Source organism: Paroedura picta, chromosome 7 (assembly GCF_049243985.1).
Source record: "Paroedura picta isolate Pp20150507F chromosome 7, Ppicta_v3.0, whole genome shotgun sequence".
Classification (NCBI taxonomy): domain Eukaryota; kingdom Metazoa; phylum Chordata; class Lepidosauria; order Squamata; family Gekkonidae; genus Paroedura; species Paroedura picta.
Window position 1 is genome coordinate 110776787 of NC_135375.1, and position 23125 is coordinate 110799911.

Sequence of the window (23125 nt, forward strand, 5' to 3'; positions counted from 1 at the left end):
CCCTGCCTTATGGGTTTTCCCTTGGACCATAAAACACATTCAGTGGGTGCCCATCTATCTTGACAGCCGTTACATAACAGCTGTTCTGTCCTTGTCTCCAGCGGACACATTTACGTCATGACTTGAAACATTGATAGAGGGTCAGAGTTAAAAGCTTTGGGGAAGCAGATTAAGGATTAGATTTTTAATCTTTGCAAGGATAGGGAGAGAGAGAGCATCAGCTTAGTTTAAGGTGAACAGATTTTAACATTGGTAAAGCGGGGCACCATTCATCGGGGGGGGGTTCTTGATTAAAAATTTGGTCTATATGGAGCAACAAAAAGTTCATAGAACACAAAAATAGTATTGTAATATATATATTTTTAAAATTAAAGTACAATTTGCCAGGTACCCCCAGATGTCCCTCCAAAAGTGGGACAATCTGGTCGCCCTATCTTAGTTTGAGCTGGTGACTGACTATTCTGTGACTTTGTCCTGTCTGAACGTGAAGGATGCAATTCTCCCCCCGCAAATAACTTTCAAAGGCCTCAGTTAGTCGAGATTGGAGGCACTAGAAGGAAATGGCAACATTAATGAGGATTCCCCTAAGAGCAATTAGGTCTCAAAGCGAACATCCCTTTCCTTTATTGCTTTCTAGTCCCATACAAAAGGTTGATTGGATCTGAGTGCAGCTTATTATTTGCAGACTGCCTTCAGCAGACTTCACTCGGAAGTGTTGGGAATTAAGTTGAATAATAATTTCCATGCAGTCGCCAGCATACTGACCACACACCAAAATCCACTCTTGTAATTTGTCAGGGACCTGAGATGAGTAGCAGTTCTTTCTCTCCAGGGAAAGCACCAAAGTTGCCTATTGAGCAGGGAGAAGGCAGCTCCCCACCAACCCTTTAAAGGTTTTATTTATCCATTTAATAGCCTCTTGTGGTGCAGAGTGGTAAGGCAGCAGACATGCAGTCTGAAAGCTCTGCCCATGAGGCTGGGAGTTCGATCCCAGCAGCCGGCTCAAGGTTGACTCAGCCTTCCATCCTTCCAAGGTCGGTCAAATGAGTACCCAGCTTGCTGGGGGGTAAACGGTAATGACTGGGGAAGGCACTGGCAAACCACCCCGTATTGAGTCTGCCATGAAAACGCTGGAGGGCATCACCCCAAGGGTCAGACATGACTCGGTGCTTGCACAGGATATACCTTTAGCCTATCTGTCTCATTGTCTGGGTAAGAACTCGAAGCAAACTTACAGCACAAAACTGTGTTAGAATAGGAATTCACATCAATAATGGAAGAGCGAAAACTCCTTAATATAATAAAACTCCTTAATAAATACTAATAATCTAGGAAAGAGTGGTGAGAGCCTCCACTACATATTTTTAAAACTTGTCAAACATTTATCAGGTGATAGGACCATGTATGGTCATCTTGACCCCCCTCCCAAAATGGCCAATGATGGGCCTGGACGGGGTAGGAAGGGGAAGGACCCCAGATGGGCAAGTACCTGGCTATGCTTCCCAACCATATTCTGCCTGATTGTGCCATTTCTGGGGTTTCTTAAAGATAAAAAGTTGAGAAAGGCTCCCATATACAGTCATGTTCACACGCTCCCCAGTGGCCAATGATGGGCCTGGAGGGGGTGGGAAGGGGAGGGGCCCCATGTGGGCGTGTCCACAGCTCTGCTTCCCAACCATATTCTGCATGACCGTATGCCACTTCTAGGGTTTTTCGATGCCTGAAGACTATTTCAGGGGTTTCTCAACGTTAAAAAGGGATTAATTCTGTTCTCTGCTTTCTAAGAGGCCTGTGCATACTAGAGAGACATTTGACTAATTGCTGCCTTTTACATCCCCAAAGGCACAGTGCCATTTTCTTTTCTTTTCTTTTGGTCTTCCTTTTCTGTTTGCTGTCACTGGTACAACTTGAACAGCTCTGTTTGCCCCCCTCCACCCTCCAATTTAATTCAGTTTAGTCTGGAGCACATCCTGTATTCAGTTTCGAGACAACAACTGTCTTGGGATTTTGCCACCCTTCTCTGAAACAACTTACTTCCCCACCCATTTTGGGTCTTTGTTTTGTTTTGTACTGAACATGCAGTTGGATGAAGAATACTAAAGACCTCACAAGCTGCGTAGCCTGCATTGTGACGTTTCTGGTGTTACACAGCTTTTGGTTTTGGAATATCAGCTCAGAATGTAAGAAGAGCCCTGTTGGGTCAGACCCGTGGACTGTCTAGTTCGGCATCCATGCATTGGCCAGCCCCTTGCCCTGGAGGGCTGCCAACAGGAACCAGAGGCCAAGGCCTTTCCCCTGAGATTCTGTCCTAGCACTGCTGTTCAGGGATTGACTGTCTCTGAAACCCTGGTTCCTTGGTTGATCACCTCTGGATACAGAGGTTCCCTGTGGCCATCATGGTGTAACCCCTGACAGACCTCTCCTCTGTGATGGTCTAACCCAGGGGTAGTCAACCTGTGGTCCTCCAGATGTCCATGGACTACAATTCCCATGAGCCCCTGCCAGCAAACGCTGGCAGGGGCTCATGGGAATTGTAGTCCATGACCATCTGGAGGACCACGGGTTGACTAGCCCTGGAACCCCCTTTGAAAGTCATCCTTGCTGGGGGCCAGCACGGCATCTGCTGCCAGTGCAGCTGCAAGATGTAATTATTCCTTGATTAAAATAGTTTTTTTTCCTTTGTTTCTCCGAAAGTTCATTCAGCGGAAGCTTTTTCAGGTGCTCCTGAGTTCTAGCACTATGAGAAAGCGGGAGATGTTCAGGCTGGCAGATTAAAAAACATTTATACCTTTCTTGTTACAGACATACTTCCCCAGACTAAATCTGGATTTTAAACTCCTTGATGCATTGAATTTATATGTTGCTCACGTTGCCGTATAAAGCCCAGTTTACGCTGATCATACAGTCTGTTGATCTGTCTAACTCATCCACTCTATCTACCCATCATATTTCTTTGTTTAAAGCAGGGGTAGTCAAACTGCGGCCCTGCAGATGTCGATAGACTACAATTCCCAGGAGCCCCTGCCAGCATTTGCTGGCAGGGGCTCATGGGAATTGTAGTCCATGGACATCTGGAGGGCCGCAGTTTGACTACGCTTGGTTTAAAGTGTTTCTATGCTGACTTTTCAGATTCCTGCCTGAGGCAGCTTACAACTAGGCCATGCAGACTGATGGCTCTTAGTTTGAATCTGCTTTAAGACTGTTTTGAATGTCTGGCCCTGGTGTGGATTTGTTAACAGCCACAGGGGCAAGACAGTCAGGAGCCAGAGATCAGGAATAACAGTTTGAGTGAAGCAGGTACATTGTGACTCAGTCCATATCCAGGTGTGATCTGAAATCCTTTTGTTGGGGGGCGGGGGTGGAGGGAGCCTGGCCCCACCATCATCTTTGAGATTTAGAGTAGTCAGAGTAGTTCAGCAGTGGAATAGGCTGCCTAAGGAGGTGGTGAGCTCTCCCTCACTGGCAGTCTTCAAGCAAAGGTTGGATACACACTTTTCTTGGATGCTTTAGGATGCTTAGGGCTGATCCTGCGTTGAGCAGGGGGTTCGACTAGATGGCCTTTATGACCCCCTCCAACTCTATGATTCTATGATTCTATGATTTAACCACACAGAGTGTTTGGCTCACTTGGCAACCCCCCAACAACAACTGCTGTCTCCACTTCTCATGTCTATGTGTTTTTCATTGAACTACTTTGTAATTTTTAAGTGTAGTTTTAATTGCTCAAATGCTTTATTGCTTTTTAAATGTTGGCTGCTTTGTGGATCTCGATTGGGCGGAAAAGCAGCATAAAAATGTTTCACATCAATCAATCACTGCTCAAGGACTCAGCAGCCCCCCCAAGGAGTGTTCCACTCTCACTGCTTTGTAATTCCTTGATTTGACTGCTTCGTGACACAATTTGTGGGCTTTTATTTTTATATGCATTTGGAAATGTTCGTCTGTCTTGCAGCTGTCTGGTGAGGCTGCTTAACGTAGTTCTTCCCAAGGCAGTGTGGGGCGTTCTGAGTTTGGACAGAAGGGTGAAAATTGTTCTTTGATTGGTTTTTAAATATCTGTATTGTCCAATAGTTTTAGTAGTGATCTTAATGTGGCGCTTGCCCACCTGGAGCACTGGGACGCTTGTGACAAAGACAGAATTTTAAACAGACATTTATTGGAGTGTTACCATGAATTAGTTTTTGCCTGTGATGTATTTTCACTGTAAATCCTCAGTCTTTAAATGTCTTTTAACAAAAACTTGCTCCTCACGGAGCTCAAGACTGCTTAAAATATGAATAGGAGAAGAAGAAGAGTTGGTTCTTATATGCCGCTTTTCTCTACCCGAAGGAGGCTCAAAGTGGCTTACAGTCGCCTTCCCTTTCCTTTCCCCCAACAGACACCCTGCGAGGTGGGTGAGGCTGAGAGAGCCCTGATATCACTGCCCAGTCAGAACAGTTTTATCAGCGCCGTGGTGAGCCCAAGGTCACCCAGCTGGCTGCATGTGGGGGAGTGCAGAATCGAACCTGCCATGCCAGATTAGAAGTCCGCACTCCTAACCACTACACCAAACTGGCGTAAACCAAACTGCATCAAATACAATACCTTTTAAAAAAAATCCAAATTTACACAGTTATACAATTCACAATACAGTGACTGTTGTGGAATTTAAGAGAGTGTGGTCTTAAATAAAACACCTCCCTTGTTAGGCTGTTCCACAATTGTGGGGCTGTCACTGAGAAAGACCCACTTTTGTGTAACCACCAAATAAGCACCTTGGATTGATGGAGCAGTCAAGAGGACCACTCATGTTGATCTTAATTCCCAGACAGAAATGTCCGTGAGGAGATAGTCCGTAAGATACTCAGTTGTCTAGCTGTGTAGGACTTCAAATGTCAAAACCACCACCTTGTATGGGGCTCGAGAGTGGGTTTTGCTGTAATGTTGGGGTCACATGGTCCTGATAGCTTGCCATGATGAAATTATGTTACAGTACCTTACCTTGTTTACTTACCTAATGTTACAGCACCTTGCACAGCCGTCTGCTAAGTGATCAGTCCCAGCTGAAGGAGGACATGGACACCTTGAAGCGGAAGAACAGCCAGTTGGTACGAGAACACAACCACCTCCAGCAGTCATGCGAGGAAATGAAGAGGCTTCACGATGAGGATCAGAAAGAGATCACAGATCTGCGCAGTCAGCAACAGCAGGTATTGTGTAATCTTTACCAATGTGCATGTATGCTTGTGTGCGCACCTATGGTGGTCGAATTACGGATGGATGGATGGATACTTCCTTCCTTCCTTCCTTCCTTCCTTCCTTCCTTCCTTCCTTCCTTCCTTCCTTCCTTCCTTCCTTCCTTCCTTCCTTCCTTCCTTCCTTCCTTCCTTCCTTCCTTCCTTCCTTCCTTCCTTCCTTCCTCCCTCCCTCCCTCCCTCCCTCCCTCCCTCCCTCCCTCCCTCTGAATCATAGAGTTGGAAGGAACTCCAGGATCATCTACTCCAACCTGCCCGCAGTGATCCCAATTCCATGCCCAGATGATCCCCCCTCCCCGAAAAAAACAGAATCCCTGGCCAGTCTGGCCTGGAGGAAATTCACCTCCTGACCCCAAAGTGGCAACGGAATTTCCCTGGGCATGCAAGAAAGAGCCCAAGAACAAAGCACCAACACAATCCCTTCTGCCCATCCACTTACAATCTACCTCAGTTCACAGAATCAGCATTTCTGTCAAATGGCTATCCAGCCTCTGTTTAAAAACTTCCAAAGAAGGAGAACGTACCACCTCCTGAGGAAGCCTGTTCCACTGAGGAACCGCTCTGTCAGGAACGTCTTCCAGATGTTTAGCTGAAAATTCTTTTGAATTGATTTCAACCCATTGGTTCTGATCTGACCCTCTGGGGCAACAGAAAACAACTCTCTTCCATCCTCTATGTAACAGCCCTTCAAGTATTTGAAGATGGTTATCAGATCCCCTCTCAGTTGTCTCCTCTCAGGGCTGAACAGACCAAGCTCCTTCAACCTTTCCACATATGTCTTGGACTCCAAACCCCTCATCATCTTCATTGCTGTCCTCTGGATGTGGTCCAGTTTGTCTGCATCCTTCTTTGATTGTCATGCCCAAAACTGAACACAGTACTCCAAGTGAGGTCTGACTGTTGTAAAGTGGTACCATCACCCTGTACAATTTGGACACTTTAAATGCAGCCCAAAATCCCCTTTCCCTTTTTAGGAACTGAGTCACACTGCTGACTCATGTTCAGTGTATAGTCTACTAGGACCCCTAGATCCTTTTTGCACCACTGTTAAGATAAGAGTCCCCCATCCTATAATGATGCATTTGATTTTTCCTACCTAAATGCAGAACTTTACATTTTACATTCACCCTCGGATGCTGCACCCCCCTGAACCCAAATTCAGGCAGGAAGTCCTCTTCCCCATGGTAACCATGTTTGATCTAACAAGGTGCCAAAATAGGAGACAGCTTGCCTATCTAACACCCATGAGAGGATTGTTATGCATACCACAAAGGAATACAGATAAGAACACAGAGTCTCTTTGTTGTGTAAAGCAAGGAGGAGGGGGTGCTTAGAAGAAGTGGCCTCAGATGGGCTGGCTCAACTCCAGGATGGGAGAAACAGCCAAGTTGGCATGAGCCGGACATGGCCCAGTTTTCCAGCCTGTCAAGATCATCCTGTATCCTGATTCTGCTGTGTTTGCTACCCCACTCAGTTTAATATCATCAGCAAATTTAATAAGCACGCCTTTCATTCCTTCATTTAAATCATTTATACATATGTTGGACAGCAAAGGGCCCAGGACAGGTTCCTGAGGCAGCCCACTTGTCACTCCTCTCCACAAGGGTGACAGATAATCAACAAGTACCCTTTGGGTGCAATAAAGAAAAAATACAAAAAGTTATCTCAAGCAGTTATCGATCTACCTAACAGTAATAGGATCCATACCACATTTTTCCAACTTGTCAACAATACCATGCGGAACTGTATCCAAAGCTTTACTGAAGTTGAGATAAACTATTTCCACAGCCTTCCTATGATCCAGCAAGGTAGTAACTTTCTTTAAAAAAGAGATTAAGTTAGTCTGACGTGACTTCTTGAGAAAGCCATGCTGATTCATAGTAATCACAGCCATCTGCTCTAGCTGCTCAAGGACTGACTTTCTTTCTCTTGAATGTCCTACAGGGTATCTCTTCCATACTTTCCCCTTTACTACATTTAGTTATTACTTTCTGTACATAACAGAAAAAGGGACTACAAAGAGTTTTCTTCCAATTAAAAATAACGTAGCTCTAGTGGTGTAAATTAAAATAAATAGTCATTTTTCCCAGTACTAATTCTGGTAATTGCTGGCTCCTTAATTAGAGCTTCAGCTTCTTTTTATCTCACCTGGCTTCCGCTACAAAAATTAAAATTTGCTCATTTGCTGGCAGCCCTGTGAATTTAGAGACATGAAATGTCTTTGGGAAGATGTTAGCTACTGGGAGGAAGGGACTGTTGATGTCTTTGAGCTGTACTCAAAAGAGCCAGGCAGCATTGTATGTTCCTATGACCCCTGGCTGTCACAGTGCCCACAACAGTGTGCACATGCTGTGAGAAATAAGTCATTGCTGCATGTAGAAAAGGCCCAGAATATCCATTACTTCCAAGATCAGTTTGCCAGGTTCACACAGAATGCCTTTCTGTTGTTTGGTGGGGATGCCAAGAGATATGCCTCTGCTTATCCTTAGTGTGCATCATTGGGAAGGTTCAGGAGCATTCTGTCTTGCAAGCCATGTGGAGCAGGCTTTTGGAAATTCATCTGTCCTCTGGTTTACCCCCTTGGCTGCTGCTTGCGAGACCCAGGCCTTAAGGGTTGCGTGTGTGTGTATTTAAAATGAATCCGAATACCAAAATCAGTGGATCCGAGGGCCGAGTTCTGTCACTCTGTTTCAGTGTTCAGCAGGAGGGATGAATAATCTTCACCTTTGGGCCTGTGCACATTTTACTCCCCCGGCCATTCAGTTTCCTCTTGCTGTGCTCAGGAGAGCGAAAGAGTCGTGGTTCTTCTCCCCAGCATGTCAGAGTGAATCAAGTTGTTTTCCTCTACGCCTTGGTCACTTCTGGATTATTCCGAAGGAAGGGGAGTCAGAGGCCACAGTGATTTTTGTTAGGCAGGCGTTGGAGGTCACGCTGACCATTGGCAACTCAAACGGGATCCAAAAGCAGAGCCACTGACTACTTGGAAGGACAGCAGGTTTGGGTCACATGACTTCCTCCAACAAAGAGCAATCTCAGCCCCACCTATCTGACAGGGGTTCTGTTGTGGGCAGAGGAAGGTAAGGAGATTGTAAACTGCTTTGAGACTCCTTCAGGCAGTGAAAAGTGGGGTATAAAAACCAACTCCTCCTCTTCTTGTTATGCTGATTTCTCCAGCACCCTATGGCTTATCCTTATGGCACAGCTTGAAAGGGAGTAATTTTAAAAGCCCAATCCATGAGATACTGCTTGTTTTTTTTGTGTGTGTGCACGATGCTAATTAAACTCACCCTAACGTATGCCCTCACTTGGATTGCTCTGGCTAGCCCAGGGGTAGTCAAACTGCGGCCCTCCAGATGTCCATGGACTACAATTCCCAGGAGCCCCCTGCCAGCATTTGCTGGCAGGGGGCTCCTGGGAATTGTAGTCCATGGACATCTGGAGAGCTGCAGTTTGACTACCCCTGGGCTAGCCTGTTCTCTTTAGATCTTGAAAGCTGAGCCAGTTGGCCCCGGCTAGTGCTTGGATGAGAGACCACCAAGGAAGTCCAGGGTTCCTCCCGGAGGCAGGCAAGGGCAAACCACCCCTGACCTTGATGGGCCAACCTCATCAGACCTCAGATGCTAAACAGAGTTGGCTCTGGCCAGTAAAGACTCAGAAGGAAGAGCAAGTCCTTGTTAGATTGCCTGCGCTGAGGCAAATAACAAGACAAGATCTTGTCTTTTAAACTCTGCAGCTTCACCATCAGTTGGCTGTGACCTGACAGCACTCCCCTCCCCCAATAATGGAATTTAAACTCACATATTTTTCCACTGGTTCTTGGTATAACCAGGTGCTCTTCCTTCGCTTTTGACTCTCTGCTGTTTTTCCGTTGCCTTGATTCCCAGGAGAATAAAGTTTAAATTTAATTGACTCTATTTTCAATAGGCCTTTCTCCCCAGTGGGGACCCAAAGTGGCTACTATCATTCTCCTCTCCCTTCTGTTATCATCACAACAACCCTGTGAGGCATCTGACGAAGCGTGCAGGGACATGAAAGCTTCTGCCTAGAACTAAACTTTATTGTCTTCAAAGTGCCCCAACTTGGACTCCAACTTTGTTCCTTTGCTTTAGACCAACACAGCCACCCATCTGCACCTGAGAGAGAGGTTAGACTGAGGTTAGACTGAGGTTTCCCAGATCTTAATCTGACACTTTCACCATTACACTGCGCTGTCTCCTGGTTCTCCCCGGGACTGTACACAAATATCCATGCTGTTCACTGGCATAATCAGGCAAAGAAAGGCCCCTGCACCTTTATGGTTTTCTTCTAAACTGCACATCAGGAAACCATAGACACAATTTTAAACTTCTTGTCAGGGCACTCTCAGCCCCACCTCCCTCACAGGGTGTTCTGTTCTGGGGAGAGATGAGGGACCGCGAATGTAAGCCACTTTGAGCCTTCTTCGAGTAGAGAAAAGCGGCATATAAGAACCAACTCTTCTTCTTCTTTCTTCTTTCTTCTTCTTTCTTCTTTCTTCTTCTTTCTTCTTTCTTCTTTCTTCTTTCTTCTTTCTTCTTTCTTCTTTCTTCTTTCTTCTTCTTCTTCTTCGTGCCTATACTCAGTATATCCTTTTGTCGTGGCTGTTCTTTCAGCCCCCGAATCATTAGTTAGGTTGTCACCACAGACCAGGCCACAATCCCCTTCTCCTTGGGCTTTCTTGTGTGTTCCTGGCCTCTGTGTCCTTTTCTTTCATTTGTAACAATCAATCAATAAAACTCCATGCTTTGCATCAGCCAAAAATATAAAAATTCTCCTGTGAAACAATTATTATTATTTTGTTATTATTTACATTACATATTGTCCTTTTTTCTCTGTCGGATTTATGGTGGATTACATAGAGCAAGTCAATAGAATCAACAGGATGAGGGTTGTAGAACTAACCAGAAGTCCAAAAATGTGAGCTGAAGCAAAACATGCAAAAATCATACACTAGGATTCTAGTTGCAGTAAGCTAAACATAATGGCATAGAATAGATCAGGGGTAGTCAACCTGTGGTCCTCCAGATGTTCATGGACTACAATGCCCATGAGCCCCTGCCAGCAAATGCTGGCAGGGGCTCATGGGAATTGTAGTCCATGAACATCTGGAGGACCATAGGTTGACTACCCCTGGAATAGATCAGTGGTTTTCAACGTGGGGGTCGGGACTTCTTTGGGGGTCAAATGACCCTTTCACGGGGTCGCGGCAGGGCAAGCAACTTGGCCAGGGGATGTGCCATCCACACAACAGCCTTGCAGGGTAGATCAAGACAGAGCGTTTGTCTGTCTGGAGCAGTGGAAAAGAGCGAGATGGTTATGGTGGGACAAGAGGCAGAACTGAACTGAGAAACCCCAGGAAAAAACAATGTATATACAATCATGAACACTGGATCTTCATGCCATTGGTCAGTTTCTGTTTAATTTCTGTGAAAGAACCCTTGCATAATTTTATGGCTGGGGGTCACCCCAACATGAGGAACTGGATTCAAGGGTTGCGGCAATAGGAAGGTTGAGAACCACTGGCATAGATCATAGTTTATTCAAGAAAATAATTTATCCAAGTAAAGTTGTGAATCATTTTATGTTCTTATCAGCTTCAAAATAGTATTTGAGAGATTCCCGGAGGATAAATCTATCTATGGCTACTAGTCATGGTGACTGAGGGGAAGCTCTGCATTCAGAGGCACCAAACATCCGAATCCCAGAGGATTGGAGGCAAATTCAGGAGAGGGTCTTGGCCTCTCTACCCTACTGTTGACCCTCCAGAGCAGGGGTAGTCAAACTGCGGCCCTCCAGATGTCCATGGACTACAATTCCCAGGAGCCCCTGCCAGCATTCGCTGGCAGGGGCTCGTGCGAATTGTAGTCCATGGACATCTGGAGGGCCGCAGTTTGACTTTCCCTACTCCAGAGGAACTGGTTGGCCACTGAGACCCATTATGCACGGGGGTTTTAGCGCACATTCGGGGTGGAATGGCGGCGACTAAAATCACCAATAACGCACGGAGCCAGCTGCAACCGGCTGCAGCTTCGGTGCATGCCGCCGAAAAAGCCGCGTCAGTGAAACGCGGAAGAAAGCGCAGCTTCCGGGTGACCGGGGCGCAACCAGAAGCGGCGCCCGGATCGCCGCGTGCATAATCAGTTACTCTGGGTTTTGCCGCCGTCACGCCCCGGCCCGTGCATAACCGGTGTGCGTCGCGTCTTCCCCCTCCGCGTTTTCCATGTGACCCGAAATCGCCATTTCGGCGGCCGTGCATAATGGGCCTGAGTGGGACAAGAAGTGGGACTAGATGGACTTCCACTGGTCTGATCCAGCGGGACTCTTCTGAGGTTCTTGTTTAATCCACTGCAACTCTATTTCCCATGTTGAAAGCCCTCCTTTTAAATTGAATCTTGTTGGAAACAATAAGGGAGACAATGGTGCCCTTTCTTAAGTCGTATGCAGGAAGCAAAACATCCCGGATCGATAATCTGCATAGTTACTATGCAAGAGATTTCAATTTGGTACTCCTCGTGAGTCATGGGGAAGAGTGTGGCACGCCTCTGATATGCCGCAACCATGTTCTGAGGGTAGATTAGCGATAGATTATATGTTTTGTGTGTGCAAGGTATGTAGATCTATTAAAACAAGGTGTCTAGCATTGTGTGCGGTGGTGTCCAAATTGGCCGTTCCAGGCCGGCACTGGCCGGGTTGCCCTGGAATGGCCAATTTGGACGCCGCTGCACACAACCCTAGACTCTCTATCATACAATCAAGTGTTTTTGTGAGGAAAGAAACCATGAAGGCAAAGGGGTGGCAAGTTACAGTGGATGAGTGATTGGGATGGGAGTAACCTGCATAGTGCAGGGGGTTGGACTAGATGACCCAGGAGGTCCCTTCCAACTCTATGTTTCTGTGATAGAACTGTGCTGGTGCTTTGTATTTTTTTTTAATTCTGTTTTTAAATGTTAAGTTTTGAACTGTGTACATATCTGGTGGGACTATAATGGGGACTTCTGTGATTGGTGTGCCACCTTGTGGTCGATTTTAAACTTGACTAGAACTGCATGGCCTTGTTTAAAAGGGATTCCTTGTTCATTTGTTTTGATTTTTAAAAAGCGGCCTCTTTCCGTCATCAAAGTCTCCAGATAGATAGCAGAACAGGCTATTCTGCAGACGTGAATTCTTGCAAACAGCAGAGGAGGTGTTAGAGCGCTTGCCTAGACTTCCTCTGTAGAAAGAGGCATTTGTAATGCATGGCTGTCCCATGAAATCATGCTACCTGCACGTAGAGAAACTTCCTGTGTGTGCCTCCAGCCCTTCTCCGGGAAGTCAGATTTTGTTTACGGATGATTGATGATGGTGCATTCGGTCATATGACGGCTGCTTCCTGCAATCTGAAGTGGGCATTTCTCAGGTTTGCCATTTCAACTGTTTTTTGAGTGAACCCAAGGCTTGGCCTTACTGTTGACCAGGTGAGGACAAAGGTTGGGTCTAGAGAAGTAGGACTGAAGCACCGCTTCTCCACACCAGTGAAGGAAGAGGCTGTTCCTGCACACAAGAGTCCAAATGTGTGGCCATGTGAATTTTCCCATTAAAAAAAATGTTTGACTAATCTTCTTGCTCTTCTCTTCTACCGCACTGTACTCTTCACGGCCAACCGAGATTTATTTTATTTATTTTATTTATTTTATTGGATTTATATCCTGCCACTCCCGTAAGGCTCGTGGTGAGTCACAATGAATAAAAACCTCCTTAAAACCCCTAGTACAATAAAACTCATCTAACACCCAACAGCCCCCAACCAACCCAACCAATCCAAGCGGCGGCAGCACTACAGCCCAGTATATCGAGGAGGAATAGCAAATCAGTGTCAAATAGCCCTGGAGGGGGGTCCGATCTACCATTGAGGCGCCGGCCTCAACCATAAGCCTGGCGGAAGAGCTCCATCTTGCAGGCCCTGCAGAAATCTGGTAAATCCTTCTGGTAAATCCCGCAGGGCCCGCAGCTCTTCTGAGAGCTCATTCCACCAGGTGTTTTGCTTTTGGGGATCGATGGGCCCACAGGTGTGTATTGTGACACTGCGTTGGTTCCAGCAGTGCCCTTCTGCATGCGTAAAATACCTTCTGCACATAAGAGGCTGTCGTGGAAAGCCAACCTGGTGTTAGGGTGAAGAGTGGCAGGCTCTAATCTGGAGAACTGGGTTTGATTCCCCCCTCCTCTTCCACCTGCAGCCATCTTGGGCCAGTCACAGTTCTCTCAGAGCTATCTCAGCTCACGCACTTCCCAGGGTGTCTGTTGCAGGGGGAGGAACGGAACAGAGTTTGCAAGCCGCTTAGAAATCCTTTGGATAGTGAAAAGCAGGGCATAAAAAGCCACCTCTTCTGTTTTCTGCAAGCAGGCCCAATCAGGTCTTCCTGAGTGAGAGAAGAGGGCCAGTCAGTTCTCCAAATAGCAAAGAAGAAAAAAGAATTGACGTGGTGGTGTGAAATAATGCAAGAAATGTATTAACTGTTGTCTATTGTTATTTCTACATTATTTCCATGTTGGGTGAAGCCAAAACGGGGTCCTGATATTCTACCACCTAAGCCTTTCATTAGTGGCTAAATTCTGTCAATCAAAATTAAACTGAAATTATTTTAAGAACTAGAAATGTTGGTTTGTAAACCAAACATTAAATCTGCGATATACAACTTGATTCCCACCTCTTCATGTCTAACAGAATTTCAGTCCGTATTCAGTTAGTGTTCACTGTGGTACTAAACATTCGTCTGTGTAAAGACAGTCACCAAACAACTGTTCCACATAATATATTTCTGGTATGGGCTTGGAGGAGGAGCTGGTCTCATGGCTTAAGCGCCACTCAGCATTTAATGCCCACTCAGGTCAGTTGTTCCGCCCCTGAGTGCCGCCTCCTCCAACCGGCTTGTCTTTCTGTCCAGCAGCCAGCCAATCACCTTCCAGCCCCCACCCCTGACCACTCCCACCTCCTTCCACTGCCCTCTGAGGCTCAGAGGCTGCAGATCCGTGCTGCGTGAGAGCTGTCCCTGCCGGGGAGTTCCCTTCCCTGGGGGCCTCCAGCCCTGCAGCCTTTCCAGGTCCTGGAGGGAGGGAGAGGCCATTTTCCACCCCATATCCCCCAATCTAGCACCCGTTGTATTCCTGAATGCAACGGGCTTGGCCCCTAGTTTCATTATAAAACATTGAAAATCATAAATAAATAAGCCAAAAATTACAAAAAGTAGCAAACTACTAATATACCTTCAAGTATAAATTGGCCTCTTATATACATTTCTTATGTATTCTGACTATATGTTGTTTAGTGTTTTTCCTGGAAAACTGCCAGCAAATGCCAAAGAATGCCAGTATAAATTGGCTCACATAAATATGAGCCTCTTGTGGCGCAGAGTGGTAAGGCAACAGACATGCAGTCTGAAAGCTTTGCCCATGAGGCTGGGAGTTCGATCCCAGCAGCCGGCTCAAGGTTGACTCAGCCTTCCATCCTTCCGAGGTCGGTAAAATGAGTGCCCAGCTTGCTGGGGGGTAAACGGTCATGACTGGGGAAGGCACTGGCAAACCACCCCGTATTGAGTCTGCCATGAAAACGCTAGAGGGCGTCACCCCAAGGGTCAGACATGACCCGGTGCTTGCACAGGGGATACCTTTACCTTTACCTTTATAAATTGGCCATGGAGTCAAATCATGTATGGAGGACCCTAAGAACGTAGTAGCTTGGTTCCCTGATGATCGAGTGCCGAATCAGCACTTTTCAATTTTGTCGCTAAATGACAGGGGCACCTCGCACTGCAGCTTAAAGGGCCAGTTCTTCAGAAGCAAATAAGGCCCCTATTAGTATTTAGACCAGGGGTAGTCAAACTGCGGCCCTCCAAATGTCCATGGACTACAATTCCCAGGAGCCCCCTGCCAGCGAATGCTGGCAGGGGGCTCCTGGGAATTGTAGTCCATGGACATCTGGAGGGCCGCAGTTTGACTACCCCTGATTTAGACCTTTCGAGCCTAGTATTTCTTTTTTAAATCATTTTTTAAATTTTAAGATAAGGATACAGAAATCAAAAAGTAAACCTCAACTTATTGCACTCTCCGGTTAACCACCTGATCTAACACGAGTCAAGAAAGCTACTTATTCATATAGTCCAGATAGAAGTGCCGATTGTCTTGAAACTCTTCCAGGAGTCTTCTGCTTGCCAAACTTGTTAGGTTGGCCATTTCACAGAGCTCATCGATTTTGTCCAACCAGCCTTTCATCTTTTCCAAAGCTGAGCAATTAACATTCTCGCCGCTGCTGTAGCATAAAAAAGGAATTCTTTGGCATTTGCTGGCAGCTTTCCAGGAAAAACACTAAACAACATATAGTCAGAATACATAGGACATTTGGTAGCTAACATTTTTTCTAATGTAACAATAATACTAATCCAGTTTTTTCTTACATTGCCACCACATATGACAAGAAGAACCAATTGCACCATAATTCTACTGATTCCTTTAGGTGTTACATGCCATCTATAAAACATTCTGTACCAGTCTCATATCCCCTCCATAATTGTTCTCATTCATCAAGAGATGCATTGTGATTCAAATTTTGCATCCACTTAATTATACAGTTTTTGCTCTGTTCACTCTGTGTCAAATTTTAATAATTAATAACATTTATGTGAGCTTGCATTTTGAGGCTTGCCTTGTGCTTCTGTAGTTTTGAACTCTGTTATTCCACCAGCTGGGATCACTAAATCTCTCAGTTCAGATTTCAGCTTCACGGTTATTTGTAAATATTCAAACTAATGAATAATCTTTTCCTTCTTTTTTTTAGTCATATCAGTGAGAGCCAGTTTTGTGTAGTGGTTAGGAGTGTGGACTTCTAATCTGGCATGCCGGGTTCGATTCTGCGCTCCCCCACATGCAGCCAGCTGGGTGACCTTGGGCTCGCCACGGCACTGATAAAGCTGTTCTGACCGGGCAGTGATATCAGCGTTCTCTCAGCCTCACCCACCCCACAGGGTGTCTGTTGTGGGGAGAGGAAAGGGAAGGCGACTGTAAGCCACTTTGAGCCTCCTTCGGGTAGGGAAAAGCGGCATATAAGAACCAACTCTTCTTCTTCTTCTTCTTCTTCTTCTAGTTGCTCCCAACTTTTAATATGTCCAACACTAGTTAATAAATATCTATATCTTAAACAATCTGTTCTCTTTTGTTGGACTTATTCAGACAGGCTTCTGGGGATTTCAGGATTGAGACTGTAGAACTTATTCTAGCTTTGTATTTCAGCCATATTTTCAACAAAACACTTTTCCAAAAGCGGGTGTCTGTTGTGTTGTTGGGCCTCTGTTGTGTTTTTTTATTCCTATCCTAGGCCATAACAACCTGTGTAGACCTCCATCTAGTCCATGCTTTTCAAAAGCCAAGTCTCTTGATGTAGGATTCATAATCCATTCAGTTATCCATGTTAAAACAGCTGCGTGATAATATAGTTTTAAAGCTGGTACACCCTGACCTCCCCTCATCTTATCCTGGAGGATTCTAAAGGCTATTCTTGGTCTCTTGTAATTCCAGATGAATTTATTCAAAGAACTTTGCCAGTTGTGTAGGGTTTTATCTTTAATGTCTATGGGCAAAGTTTGAAATAGAATATTCAGCTTGGATAACGCATTCATTTTAATAGTTGCTATCCTTGCAGACCATGAAAATTCATTTTTGACCATTTTTGTAGATTTTCTTGTACCTTCTTCCTTTCTATTTTGTAATTGTTTTCAAACAAACAGTCCGGATCTTTATCAAAATAGACTCCAAGATACCTGACTTTATCCAGGTTGTTCTCTAATACAGTGGTCCGCAACCTTTATTAGGCCGCGGCCCGGTGGTTGGGGACCACCGCTCTAATACAAAAATGAAGAAACTTTCTCTCTGGAGTAGTAATTAGTTTATATTCAGATGCTGGTTTTCTATTTTCTATTTTTGTTATAGAATATCCGGACCCTATTTTGTCTTCAACCAATATGAAAATAATACAGGAAGAACAACAGACAACAGCTAATACATTTCCCTTATTATCTCATGCTACCATGTCTATTCTTAGGTCTTCAGTGGCAGTTCCCTCAGCCTTGGTACCAAGTCTTGAGGCATCAACAGGAACTGGAAGCAAGGAGGTGGAACAGAGACACAGGCTTACGCCTGGACCTGTTGATCTGGCCAGTTTCCCCTCCCCTCCCTGGCTAAGGCTTAAATAGGCTGAAAGGACTGCCGCTCCACCTGCTCTGGAAGCAGCATCAGGGCCTCATCTTGTCCAGGCTTAACTGGGGGTGGAGTCCTACCAAGGGTTATACCCATCGTGTTATGGCCCAGAAGATGGAGCAGGGGCCATCGGCCTGTCACTGGGCCTTCTCTGGGTGGACTCGGCTTGAGCCCTCTGCCTTAGCTGCTCCTGTTGGGTGCAGGCAGATGCTGGTGGGCTTGTGGACTGTTGTTCAGGAGTGGGGCTTAGTAGTCTCAGAGGAGGGGGGAGTTCTGGAGGGTCTCTCGCCCATGCCAGGTTCCTCAGATGGGCCAGAGGTCTTGTGAAGTTTCCTGCTCTCCCTCAAGCTGTGTTTCAGATTCTGGGCGGCTTCTGAGTCAGAGTACAGAGCCAGCTCAAAGGGAGTCATGACAGAGGCCTTGCATGAAACAAAAGGGAAGCTATATCAAGTTGTACCTAACTTGTGGCAACCCCGTAGGGTTTTCAAGGCAAGAGATGTTCAGACATGGTTTGACATTTCCTGCCTCGTGATGTGAGCCCCGTGTTCCTTGGTGGTCTCCCGTCCAAATGCTAACCAGGGCTGACCTTGCTTAGCTTCTGAGATCTGGTGAGATAAGGCTAGCCTGGGCCAGCCAGGCCAGGCATCACTGTGTCTACCCCTCTGCATGTTCTTCCTCTGCCCTTACTACAACTTCCTCTGCTCATGCTACAACACTGGATGTGGCTGCCTCCCATAAATTATGGGTTGAGGACCTTAGACCTTTCTCAGTGTTTGAATTCGTGGCATATTGGCAACAATTGTGCATGGATTTATTTTTAGATATTTGGAAATGTATAGAAACTTAAGTATAGACCTGCCACCACTGTTATAATTTTTAAATATTTCCTTCCTTCCTTCCTTCCTTCCTTCCTTCCTTCTTTCCTTCCTTCCTTCCTTCCTTCCTTCCTTCCTTCCTTCCTTCCTTCCTTCCTTCCTTCCTTCCTTCCTTCCTTCCTTCCTTCCTTCCTTCCTTCCTTCCTTCCTTCCTTCCTTCCTTCCTTCCTTCCTTCCTGAGTTTTCCCCCTTCTTGTTTTCCCTCCTGATTTAAAAAACAACATTTAAAAACATACCTTCCCCTTAGCTATTTGGCAAAGGTTGTGTCTGTCAATTCCAGCATTGGAGCACCAAACCTTGACCATGGTCCAGCAGGGAGGAAGGCCAAGTTTGCTTTTGCCGGGGGGGGGGGCAGCAGGATGGCTGTGGACAGTGGGAGGATCCACCTGGCCTCAAAAAAGGGACATGGGAGGCCCTTGTGTGGGACTCAGAGAAGGGGGAAAGTGCCATAAGGGAGCAATGGAAGCAGTGAGGGAAAGTGGAAGAAGAGGGAGAAGTCAAGGGTCAAGGGGAGCGGCAGGAGGAAGAGGGACAGAGAGGTTGAAAAGCTGCCAAGCTGGAAGGAGGGAGAGAGAAGGTGGGCATCGTTGGTGTGGACCATGCTTGTCATTAAACAGGGCTGATCATATCCTGTGATTCCTGGCTGGAAGGTAGGCCAAGCATGGCTGCTGCCCCCTGTGACTCGTACATGACCGTCTGGGAGTTTTGTACTCAGACTCCGCTTTCATCGCTTTCCAGGTCATGAAGCAGAACGGGTCATCGGAGATCCTGAACAAGCTGTACGACACGGCGATGGACAAGCTGGAGGGTGTGAAGAAGGACTACGATGCACTGCGGAAGCGGTACAACGAGAAGATAGCCAGCCACAACACCGACCTGAGCCGGCTGGAGCAGGCCGAGGAAGAGAACCGGCGCCTCCAGAAGCAGATGGACGTGCTGGCGAAGCAACGGGAGACGGCCATCCACTTCCAGCAGCAGTACTCCTCCTCCCTGAGAAGGTGCAGGGGGGGGCGTCCGGGGAGCTTGTCCTGCTGGGTGGCAATCGGTTCCCTAGGCCCACTGCTCGGGATGTCCTGTTTTGGTCACACAGCCTCACTGTGGAGTCCCTCTCCCTGTCCCCCCCCACTTATTTTTATCCACCCCACCTTTCTCCCCAACTGGGACTCTCCTCTGCTTTAGCCTCACACCAGCCCTGTGAGGTAGGTTAGGCTGAGGGAGTGTGGCTAGCCCAAGATCACCCAGCAAGTTTTGATGGCACGCATGAAGATTTGAACCTGGGACTCCCTGAGACTCTTAACCACTCCACCTACTGGCCCCTGGGAGAGTCGGGCTGACTGCTCACATCTCTAAATCCTTGGTTAAGACTAAACACCCAGGAATCGTTATTCTGTCTTAACTCCAGCATTCCCTCTTGGCTTCCCCCACCTGCCCATTTAGGCACAAAGCACCCCAGGTACCACCCCCTTAGCCAGGCCAGAAAAACACAAGTAGGAAGCACCAGAAAGAAAGCTGAGCCTGGACAGAGGGGCTAATATGTGTGTCTGGTGGGTGTGGGCTGTGGAGAAATTCCCAGCCGCCTTTGTGTAGTTCCTCCTTCCTCACTGAAAAGGAGTTTTTGGAGCACCCTGTGTGGAGTCTGCCTCTCCCCCTTATTGATCCCCTCCACTCCCCCAATTTTTTAAAATTGTCCCAAAGAAGCACAGAGAGTTGGGTCCAGCACACCTGAACATGCCTGCTCAAACACCAGTTAGTTGTATTACGGTCATAGAGCAGCACAAGATGATGCGAAGACATCCATTAAAACCAGAAATTAAAACCTCCTAAAACATAGCAATACAAAATAGAATAATAAGAAGGTACCTAAACACAGCTGTCCAGTTCACTTGAAACAGACCATTCTATTACGAATTTCAATCGCTCCTGCGCAGAACTTGGCAATTCTATAGGTTGTATCATTATATCTGCAAGCAGCAGAGAAATGTAAAATTCTCTTGAACACCCTGGGAATCTGCCTAACAGTGGAAGAATTAGACTAATTCGAATGTCATTATAATATCGACATTGAAGGAGAACATGTTCCACGGTTTCTATATGTCCAGAGCCGCAGGTACACTTCCTTTCGATATAGGGTATTTTCCTATATCTTCCTTCTAATACAGCAGAAGGGAAGGCGTCACAGCGTGCCAAAGTGAAGGCCCTCCTATGGCTAGGTACCTCAAGCTTGGCCAAATATGACATTGGGAAAGATGAGCATCTAATGAGTTCACTCACAATGAAAGATGAGTTATTAGCTAGATCCAGTTGGCGTTCTGAGTCAGTTAATCTCTGCTTCTTAGTCACCTGGTTTGACTTCAAATTGTTTAGCGGAGTGGCGTAGCAAAAGAAGGGGCAAGCTGTTGAACATATTTGAAAGCACGTGAGTAGACCCATACGAGTAGACCCATAGGCCTGCCTTTTCCTCCTCCTTAGGTTTGACACCGTGCAGCAGGAGCTGAGCAAAGCCACCGCCCAGAATAAGGAGCTGCAGAGAGAGATGGAGCGGCTGCAGTCGGAGGTGACGCGGTTTAAGACGATGCAGCTGAAGGCGCTGAAGGACGCGGAGAAGCACAAGGAGGAGAGGGACTCGGTCTTCAGCGAGTACCGCCTCATCATGAGCGAGAGGGACCAGGTCATCAAGGAAGTGGACAAGCTGCAGACCGAGCTGGAGCTGGCAGAATCCAAGCTGAAAAACACCTCCTCGGAGAAGAGGGTGGCCAGCGAGGAGATGGAAGCGCTCAGACAGGTGGGATACGGGCTTTGGGGGGGGAGGAAGGGTTCTTCCGTTGAAAGGAGCCACAGAGGGTGGGAGACCTGGGAGAGGCACAGCTAGTCTAGGTAGCCAGAGCCAACCTTGGAGGACACTGTGACCTGCCGTAGAACATAGGGCTCCCTGCACTGTCACTCCAGCTGTTCTTACACTAAGCACCGTTGGCTTGTTTAGTTCCTTGCCGTGAAGTCCCAGCTGCCTTACAGCCACGCCCGATGGGGTTTCCAAGGCCAGAGAAAAGAAGAGGTGCTTTGCCATTGCCTGTCTCTGCGTTGCAACCCTCGGCTTCCTTGGAGGCCTCCCATAGAATCATAGAATCATAGAGTTGGAAGGGATCTCATGGGTCATCTAGTCCAACCCCTGCACTATGCAGGACACTCACAACTCTATCGCTCATCCACTGTCACCTGCCACCCCCTTGAGCCTTCACAGAATCAGCCGTCAGATAGCTATCTAGCCTCTGTTTAAAATTTCCAAAGATGGAGAACCCACCACCTCCCAAGGAAGCCTGTTCCACTGAGAAACCGCTCTGACTATCAGGAACTTCTTCCTGATGTTTAGATGGAATTTCTTTTGAGTTAATTTCATCCCATTGGTTCTAGTCCGTCCCTCCGGGGCAAGGGAGAACAACTCTGCTCCATCCTCTATATGGCTCCTTTTTAAATACTCCCATCCCCAGACTGGTCAGGGCTGACCCTGCTGGGCTTCCGAGAGATCAGGCTAGCTTGGCCCATCCAGGGCAGGGCAGGCACTGCTGGGCCTCTTCCAAAAATGCAAAGACGGGCCGGAATACGACAGGTTGCAGAATGTTTCCTGAGTGCCCCCCAAATATATTGAGTTCCGATGGGATGGGCTTAAGGGCTTGAGGAAATATGAAATATTTTGTGGCCAAATGTCCATAAAAACAGACCCCCATTAATTTTTCGTGCAGCTGAAATGATTGGCTGAACCAGGATGTATTGGTTGTCTGTGAATTAAATTCATGGCTTATGGGTTTGTTTGTTTTTGGCTTTTTGGAAATCTACATGGCACAAGGCTGGGGCAGTGGGAGAAGACATATTCCTGTAACTTTTAGCTTCATACGGTGGGGGCCTCCAGTATTGACTGGAGTACAAAGTAGGCTTGTATGGGAGGAGGCAGTCCTGAAGGTATGTTGGTCCCCAGGCCATGCAGGACTCTAAAGGTCCATAGCAGCAGCTTCAATTGAGGCCAGAAGCAAATTGGAAGCTAGTGTAGATGAGGAAAAAGAAGCTGGTTATTATATCCCACTTTTCACTCCCTGAAAGAGTCTGAAAGCAGCTTGCAGTCCTCTTCCCTTCCTCTCCCCACAACAAACGCCCTGTGAGGGAGGTGAGGCTGAGAGAGCTCTGTGAAAACGGCACTATCAGGACTGTGGCTAGTCAAAGGCCGCCTGGCTGGCTGCATGTGGAGGAGCAGGGAATCAAACCCAGCTTACCAGATTAGAAGCTGCCACTCTTAACCGCTACGCCAAGCTGACTGTGGTCCCCTCAACCACATCTGAGCTTTCAAAATATCACTGGGCACCCTTCAAAAGAAAGGTCCATCTTGTTTCAGGAGCTCAACTCGGCCCTCGTGGAACGCGATCGAGCCATCTGCGAGAGGAACGAGCTCTTGGAAAAGTACTGTCACGAAGTGAAGGACAAGGCCGAGGCCCAGAAGGAGCTCGACCAGGCGTGCAAGGACATTGAGACGGTGAAGGAAGAGAGAGACGTGGCCCGGAAGGAGAGGACGGAAGCCATCATCCAGAGGGACCACCTGCTGAGAGAGTACTATCAGGCTCGCCAGGTAGGCTCAGGGCCGGCACATTTGAGCAGCTTCCAGATCCATTAGAATAGCATCGGGTCCTCAGTTCCAGAGGGTGGCTGTGTCCAGTCTGTAGTAGAAGAGCTGGATTCGAATCCAGACCAACAGGGTTTTGAGGGCATGCAGCGCTCCCTCTAAGCTGAGCC

The 23125-nt window shown here is 47.0% G+C and overlaps 2 protein-coding genes across 5 annotated transcripts in view; one reads left to right on the forward strand and one right to left on the reverse strand.

The window, feature by feature from the left end:
- Positions 1 to 23125, reverse strand: part of RPS24 (ribosomal protein S24) — a 324293-nt gene that overhangs the window by 120512 nt on the left and 180656 nt on the right. The gene's annotated exons all lie outside the window — the stretch shown is intronic.
- DLG5 (discs large MAGUK scaffold protein 5) overlaps positions 1 to 23125 on the forward strand; it is a 124392-nt gene that overhangs the window by 47382 nt on the left and 53885 nt on the right. For all 4 annotated transcript variants that reach the window (XM_077345946.1, XM_077345948.1, XM_077345947.1 and 1 more), the window contains exons 5-8: positions 5006 to 5189; positions 19088 to 19347; positions 20819 to 21131; positions 22731 to 22961. In XM_077345946.1, the coding sequence (XP_077202061.1) occupies positions 5006 to 5189; positions 19088 to 19347; positions 20819 to 21131; positions 22731 to 22961 (988 nt within the window). The remainder of the gene's footprint in view (positions 1 to 5005; positions 5190 to 19087; positions 19348 to 20818; positions 21132 to 22730; positions 22962 to 23125) is intronic.